Raw genomic sequence first — 8,746 nt, 5'->3', positions numbered from 1 at the left:
ATTTTTATCTCACTAAAATAAATCAGTTTTCGAAATATCTAAACATAATTCATAAATCAAGAGATGAAAAACTGAGCACCATGCCTGTTTATTTCACACACTCCCCATTGCCCCTTTTCATATGTTCAAATATGATTCTTTTCTGAACTACACAATACACACATAGGTGGTAGGCATGAGGAAGTCTTCCAGTGCTTGATGTAGCACATATTCAAGTTTGGAATAGAACCACAAATTACTATTTTTCAGGATAACTAGCACTGACAAGAAAGTAAACACTATTTTAAATGCCTTTGAAAGGCTTCTCTGATCACACTGTTGTAGATAAACTGCTGACAGTTTAAAAAAGCGGAGTGTTTATCTCAGTACTGCTGACACACTGAATAAATGCCACCACAATATGCAAAATACCTACACTTTAACATCATCTTTTCTATCAAAATAATCTTGGGTGTTAGGTAAAAATAGTCAAAAGTGTGACTTATTGAGCATCTCAGTCAGCCTGATGACATGTCAGATTTTAATTTTGGTAGGTCAGGAGGATGGCAGGTCCAACTTCAGACTGGATTCTATCACCATTACTATTTTCCAAACAGCAGTAAGTCCTACATCAATGTTAGCTTTGCCAGGCTTGTCAACTGCAATGTAATCCTGGGGAAGCCGACTTAAAAAGCAGATAAAACAAGTAATATATGCATTCATAACAAACTGAAAAATTTTCCCAATAATGAGAGTGAAAACAAGTCTGGACTGTGCTGGACTGATGAAAAATAATCCATCCCGCCCCACCTTGTAACCATTAAGGTAGATTTTTTATTTGCTTTTACCACTACGAAAGAACAACAGACAAAATAAGAACAGCTCAGGGCCGACACGTTTTATTCCTTGAATTATCAGGGAAAATGTTACCCAGAAAGCAAGCGTAACTTTCCAAGGAGCACATAGTATCTCAAACTTTATGCCTTATTCTCCATGCTGCTGACAAGGTTTTCTCAAATTACATAATTGTAAGTACTGCCCAAACCAATATCCGTATTATTTTTTATAAAACCAAAAATCATTCAAACTGTAAATGACCACTATTCATTAAAATGTATTTTTCTTCAACTGTAAGCACAGTTCTGAATGATGTCAGGTGAGGCAGTAAGGAACTGTTAACTGCTGAAGAGATATAAATAGAAAATAAAAGCATTTTAAGAGCCTTCTTCCATAGCCACATCCTCTTGTAGCTTCTGCACCATTTTGTCCTCCAGCTGTTTTGGTGTGCCTTCAAAGCAAAGAAAAAAATTAAATTCAAGATGTCTCTCTAAACCCAAATAACTGTTCTTCTTTGAACGATATATGTGTCTATTCTAGGTGAAACAGCCTAAATATATTGCTTAAAGAGTTGTTTAGGAGTAAACCCATCAAGCTTACAAGTATTTATTGCTAACCTCCAGCACCACCTAAAACTACTGAAGAATCGTTTTAACAGAAAAGCTGACGCTGTTTTTATGCAAAATCTGAAATGCAGTCAAACATATGTTTTCACCCAGTATGATGAACTTTGATATAGCTGGCAATACCTAGCAGAACCTTGCAAAGGACTATAAAAATGCATTACTTTTAACAGATCAATGGCCTTCACACATTAGTTTTTATATAAAGATTTAAGCCCTCCTGAATGCTGTGTTGGATGGCAACAGTGTTAACTCTCAATAATACTACCAAAAAAAAAAAAAAAAAAAAAAATCCAGGATTGACTTTTGATTCTGCTCTCTCTAAGGCCCAGCAGGAATTGCAAAACACTGAAAAGGTAGCTGCTGTTTGACAACCAGATGTACTACATGCTATTGTGCATCACTCATTTAACACAAGCAAAGCCAAAAGAAATAAACATTCAGGTTTATTCTTTTGAATTCAGATCTTTTTTCTTTTTCTTCCCTCAAAAAACAAGGGACAGATTAAACCAAAGTTTAAATATATCCTGACAAAACCTTGTTTCACATATATACAATCTTAGACTATAGTTAATGCAAACTGCAAGAAAAAAAACATAGAACAGACTTCTAGTTAACGTCTAATAGTATGCCACACCTACATTCACAGAGACAAAATCACTGGTAATTTTTATAAAACAGTAACTAATGGAAGCATATTTAACTTCTCTCCATTGCTCTACTCCATTAACTGTATTTTAAAAAATAAACCATCTTTACAATCCATTTTTATCAACATCATCTAACACAAGCTAGTACTTGTCATAGTTTAGAAACCAGAAAATTTTTTAGAGAAACAGGTTTCTCCAACTGAAAAACTCAGTTCACTAACAAAGAATATACATGATTATATCTGAACTAGGCACAGATTTTAGTGAACGTTTGTAAAATTACCATGATATTTAAAAAAATGCTAGGCTTACACTGAAGAAACAGTATTTTCATGTAAGCTTCATTATACGCAGTGAACTACAAAAAAACCTACTCACAATTAACAAACTCTGCTTTTTGAATTTGTTAAAGTACTGCATTTTATATCAATCAGTGGTCTAGTATGTTGAGTTCAAATAATCAATTCAAAGGGAAGACTTAGATAAAGGTATTGGTTAACAAACACGCAGTTCAGAGTGTGCCAGGTATTGAATGCAGTTTAAAATACTCAAATAAGGAAAAGAAAGGATGAACGCAGGACTAGATAAATAAAAAGGTACGCTTGATTCAGAACAAAGATACTGCTTACATTTAGCAGTAAGAGCTATTCTCCATATTCAATAAGACAAATTAATTGTAAGAAAAATGCACAGGATTATTGATCTGTAGAATTAGTCATAAAAAAAAAAAAATCAATATTCTTCATAAAACTGTATACACAAGTTAACCTAAGCAAACCAGGTAAAGCAAGTTCTTACCTGCATGTGGAGCACGAAGAAGGTGGATATTCTGTTTGACTTCTTTGATGTCTTCTGCCTTCTGCAACTCTTTGCTCTTCTTTAATCTGGGGAGGGGGGAAATGAAATTTAATTACCTTCAAAGAGGAGATGTATGTTTTTGTTTTAAGGTATGTAAACTGCAAATAACTACGATTATGAGGAAATAAAGGTAAAAAGTATTTGAAAACCAATTCAAGCATATACTGGATACAAAACCAGAAAAAAAGCCAGCACTATATCAACTCTTATCAGAAGTTTGTTTAAATCTAAGACTCCGTATTATGAACAAGGCAATGTAACTATTATCATCGAGTGCCCAGAAGCTACATTTCATTGGACAGCCAATAACGCGTAGTAGTTTGGTAGCACAGTGGAGCCCACTCAAGCTATTTTACCCCATCGCTTGGATGACTGTGTATGTACAAAGCAAATAACCATTTAAAACTTCTGATCATTATTTCTCTGGAAAGACTGACTATCCAATACAGATTTGCAAGAGCTCCCATAATACAAATACTTTTCCTCACCTGTTCGTAATAAATCTAGCTTGGCGTTTTTGCTTTATTTCCTCCACTCTCTTCATTGCATCAACTGAAATAAAGCAGAAGTTGTTTTAAATGTGCTGACAAACCTACAGTTGAAAGTACATGCTATTTTGCTGAGCAACACTACCAGTGCTCCATAATACCTCTATATCAGAGGCAACTCTTATACTATATAGAGGAAGTTACTCCTTCTTCAAAGAGCAGGGTAGGGGAATATTCTGTGTACCAACTATGATGAATTGTATTTAAAAACTTATTTATGCTTCCACTTCTGTGCCTACGCATATTTTCTACAATTAGCCACCACTACAAAAGACTCTTACTCCACTTGAAATCAGATGCAAGTTACCACCTTCTCCTTTGTGGCATTCATTCACGACATAAGTAACTCTTCCATTTTTTTAGCAATTGATTTATTAAAGAAATTGAAGTGGAATGAGTGGGAACAAAGAAACAACTGCATCAGTATAAAAGGCTTACACTGGGAGCCTCTTAAAAAGCTGGAGAACCACTGAGGTTTTTTGAAGATAATAATTCAAAATAGAGGAATGCCACACCTCATTTTCTAACCAGTTTCTGAAAAAAAATAAAATCAAGTGGAACTCCACACCTGTTCACAACTCAAACCTCCTCCACATGTAAGAATTTGGTCGTGATTCCAGTAATTTCAAACACAACTGCTACAAAGTGTCAATACTGTAAGAAGTCTTCTGAAAACATGTTCATGTAGAGTAAAAGTTCACTCCCCATAGTTCATCTTTTGGTTTTTTCTAAAACGACTCACCAGTCTTGTTCCACAACTCTCTCTGGTATTTCACTGGTTCATTTCTACGTTTTTCAAACTCAAATGAATTATCCTATATTAAGAAGAAGTAAATATAGATTATGTAGAGAAGCATATTTAGATCAACACATTCTTACTCTAGCACTCACTCATATGACTTAATTTTACGTGAATTTTTTTTTCCCTTTCAGAATCTCAGTTCCTACACTTTAACAACCTTTAGAGATTACTAAACCAGAAAGAAATAAAGTGGAGTGTTTGACCTCAAAGTGTCAGAAGCCACCATGATTTGTCTGAAGAGAACTATTTATCAAAACATCTCCCTCAGCTATTTTCTTTTTAGCAAGACAAAAGGAACAGAGAGGACCAATGTGGAGTAGGAAATACAGAGTAGACTAGACAGGTGGAAGGCAAAACTGAGAACGTGTAGTGTCAAAAGCATTTAATGGAGATCAAATAAGTTCCACTCGACAGCCTGTAATTTTGAAAAGGTTAAAAAAAACCAACACTATTTCATTTTAAGAATATTGAAACAATATAAAATCATTTGAAATTGTGAAATATTTCAATTGATGACATTGTGGTGTTTGGGGCAGCTGGGGGTTTTTCTCTTTGTTGGTTTTTTCCCCAAGAGTTTAAGGTGGAAAAACGGTTTCCTGATTTTTTTTTTTTTGCTAGGCATACTTAGCTTTACACCAACTTTATCTGAGGACTTTTCCCTGCCCAAAGGTTCTTTTTTGTAGTGGTAAAGCAGAATTATTAGCCCAGTTGCTAATCTTCACTTGAGCTAAAGACAGGTCCAATGAGAGAAACTACGCAGAATAGCAAGAAATGGCACGTACACACCCACAAGTCACACTCCATTGACAGACGAATGTTAGTTTTCACCATGGGATAGCATCAAGCAAAATATCCAAAATACAAGCTGTAGAGCACACCATATGCTAACGTGTACATGCCATTCTTATTCTTAAAAAAAAATTTTTTAAAATTACCTAAAATTCATTTTTAGCCAAGCGTGACACAGCACCACATCAATTCACTGCAGTTTATCCTAAACTGTGTCAGCTTTTACGTATTTATAATATACAGCATTGTTTTGTATTACGAGAACACACCACAAACAGTGAAAAGAAGTCTTGTGAGAGTACAAATGTTCAAAGTCTTCTAACCCACATGCATAGAGATAAACTACAGCTGTCTCATACTGGCCAATGGACCTTTTCAATTCCAAACATGAGGGGACAGAACGACCGACTCCTCGGTCATTCTGAGAGAGGGAATAAGACAGTCCTTCAGAAATACCTTGTGAACAACCACCTGGCAAGATTATGTCCTTCTTAATTTTTTTGTTTAATAAAAACCTGAAACCCAGGAAAACAAGTAAATATATTTAACCTCTATACAATGTACCTGTTTAAAGCAGCAAGAACTGTCACCGTCTTACAAACTACACTATTTCCCATTGTCACAAGCCTATTTAGACACTCTCCCCAAAACTGGCTTATGAAAGAATGGATACCAACCAAACTACAACAACGCACCATGTTTACATATTGTTTTAATTCTCAGCATACATAGACAGATCTCAAAATTGGAGCATATTGTCACCTATTTAGACATGTATAAAGGAATTTTAAATTAAGTTCTTTTCAAAAAGGTAATTCAACTTAGCCAAAAACAACTTGAAAGCAAGAAATACAATTACAGAAGATGCTAATTAATCATAGCTTCTCAGAGTCACATTAAAAAAATAAAATAAAATCGCATTCTTCCCCTTGGAAGATCCACAGAAGGCAGCAAATCACTGTGTCAAAATACTTACTAAATTGCTAGTATTCTGGGAAAAAACAGGTAATTAAGTCACAGTAATTCTTGAATTATTTAAGGACTGTCCCACCAAATATGAGTGTTTAGTATTTTTACCACTGAAGTAACTTTGTCTTGAAATTGTTTTTAAGATCTCATACGCTCTTTTTGAAACATTCCTGTCTATGCAAGGACTTTTCCTATATATTGTGTGCTTTAATGAGACTTCAAAAGGTAACTATCTTATGTGTCTACATAGAGAGACTTCCTGGGGTACCCAGTAACCCAGATTATCTGATTGTGCAGAAATACAACTATCAAATGTAAATGTACAGAGACTAGGAGATTTATAGATGGAAAAAAATGCCTTGGACTTGGGGAACGCCACGTATTACCAACGTAGACACCTGACATACTGGCTTTCACACTGACGCTGAAACAGAAGTTCCAAGTTATAGTCAAGCTAAACGAATAGCTCACTTTCAAGAAAACTCTCACATCCTCTCCTCTTCCACAGTCCCTCTTTTCTCCGCTTACTCCACCCCTCATGCTCATCTAATTAAATGATAATGCATTAAGCTAGCTAGCCTAACCTGTTTGCAGCTGGAAGAGGCTAGATTTCTGCCATTTTAGTGACCTAATGTAAAGCGTGAACCAGGTCAACATCTTACCACTGTCAATTCTTTGCCAGCTGCTTTCCGGAATGCTTTGGTCCATCTCATCTTTCTGGGATTTCGCTTCTTTTTGAAGTTTCTGTGGCATTTTGATTTGCAGAATCTAAATATCTTAAAGAAGAAGGGGGGGGAGAAGCTTACAGTCAAATCATGTTATTCCCGCCCCACTGCAAGCACGATATCAGACACTGACATTTCTCTAACAATACTGCTCACCGTAAACGACATTCATCTTTCAAATTTCAGTATTTTTAGTTCAAATATAGCTATTAACAAGAAGAATTTCAAGCACTATTCTTGTTTTTTCATTATAAAGTCATTTTCACAGCTGTCAGGGACATGCACAAATACTTACAATTAAGCTGATTATAAGTAAAATATACCGGAGTTGTGAGAATTATCACCTGCAAAAATAACTATAAAACCAAATCTCTACTATGAATAAACAGTTTTCTATACCTGTCAGCACTTTTTAGATACAGTGCCATCTCGACAACAACAAAAAATCCTCACACCTCTCATATAACATTTTTGAATGCAATACACATAGACACACACACAAGTCTATCTTCTGGAATGTAGATTTAATCCTGAAAGATTACCCTGCAGCAGGAGTCCTAAGCACATTAGTTAAGCCCTGGACTGAAATTACTGAAAGCTGCTAAAGTATATGCCAAAACATTCTAAGTGACCTTTTTTTTTTTTTTTCCTTCTTCTCCCCCCCCCCCTTCCATTTTTCCACACACTCTACAGAATGCTAGACTCATTTTAGGCACCAGCCACTGCTAGCCATGCAAGCGCCTTATGTTTATGCAGGTCATCTTCTCAGGCCCATTAAAGACGCATAAAGAAACTTCACTTTCCATACTTGAAATTTCCCTTTTCTTAGTATTGAAATTATGTAACTAACAGCCAAGCTAAAGAACAACTCTCTATCCCAAACTGTCCCAAATCCAACAGACATCTTCCAGTCAAAAAGACTGTAGCAAGATGGCAGTAAGATAAGGGGGGGAGAAGGGACATAATCACATCCCTATTTACAGATCTTAATCATCCCTAAATTTGTGCATCACTTTGAACTATCCTCGGCTGTCTAGTACCCAGAGCAGAACTGAAACTTTACTTAAGAACACTCAAAGTTACATTCATGAGATTTTGAAAACCCTATTCTTCTTCAACCATGCTCTTCTTCCCATCTAATAGCCACTTCTAAAGAAAATGAATAGAAAATACGAAACCTCTAGGAAAGGTAATTATCTTCAAATTTATTTTTTTTTTACATTCTTCTACCACATTTTTTCACCTTAACTCAGACAAATCTGCCATTATATTTTGCTTTTTCATAATTACCTGTTCACAACTATCCTGCCATTGTGCTAATTTTTTTCTTTTTTTAAAAAACACACACCTTGTGGCTGTTTTCTAGTCAATGGAACTGTGTCAACCTGCATCTATCCCTACATTCCCAAAAGCTGTGACTCAGATGAGCACTACAGTTGAGCCAGTATTTGTTCTGATGTCCGAGCATGAGAAGGAAGCTATTTGCATAAGCTTCATTTCACACTGGGGTCTCCAATGCCCTCTAGGAGTGATAAGGAGTACGGCAGAGCTGGGAAACTATACACAACATTTTATGTACAAAATCATCACCGTAACGTAAAGCCCAAAGTGCTACGCACACCCTGTTATCACTTACTCAATCGGGTAAGTCACATCAGGTATCTGAGGGAGTTACAACTTTTAGTAGAGGACCATGAGAGAGACGTGAACCATCAGCTTTAGTACACAGTGTCCGTAATCTAGATTGTTCAAAGCTTTAGAATCACCTACTATTAATCTGAAGCCTCCACTTCTCCAAAATCAGAAAATTAAAGGATGAAGATTTTGTATTACTCTGCGAAGCATATAATTTCTTAGTAAAAACTGAAAACAAATAATTCAGCGCACAGTCTTCCCGACAGCCACAACAGCGGCCAAATTACAGTATCACTCCACGCGACGGCTCCCACCTAGCAAACAGATCGTC

The 8,746-nt window shown here is 35.8% G+C and overlaps 1 protein-coding gene across 1 annotated transcript; it reads right to left on the bottom strand.

Moving 5' to 3' along the window:
- Nucleotides 1-862: 862 nt before the first annotated feature.
- On the bottom strand, nt 863-6,832 carry RSL24D1 (ribosomal L24 domain containing 1). Its single transcript, XM_009272681.2, has 5 exons — nt 6,718-6,832; nt 4,238-4,310; nt 3,436-3,499; nt 2,888-2,973; nt 863-1,267 (listed from the first exon to the last, which is right to left on the bottom strand). Exons 1-5 carry the CDS (start codon nt 6,766-6,768, stop codon nt 1,194-1,196), a joined length of 348 nt encoding a protein of 115 aa, XP_009270956.1. The 5' UTR covers nt 6,769-6,832; the 3' UTR covers nt 863-1,193.
- Between the last annotated feature and the right edge of the window lie 1,914 nt (nt 6,833-8,746).

This window comes from Aptenodytes forsteri, unplaced genomic scaffold (assembly GCF_000699145.1).
Source record: "Aptenodytes forsteri isolate BGI_AS27 unplaced genomic scaffold, ASM69914v1 Scaffold526, whole genome shotgun sequence".
Lineage (NCBI taxonomy): Eukaryota > Metazoa > Chordata > Aves > Sphenisciformes > Spheniscidae > Aptenodytes > Aptenodytes forsteri.
Note: the sequence above shows the minus strand (reverse complement) of the source record. Positions and strands in the feature narration are given on the sequence as shown.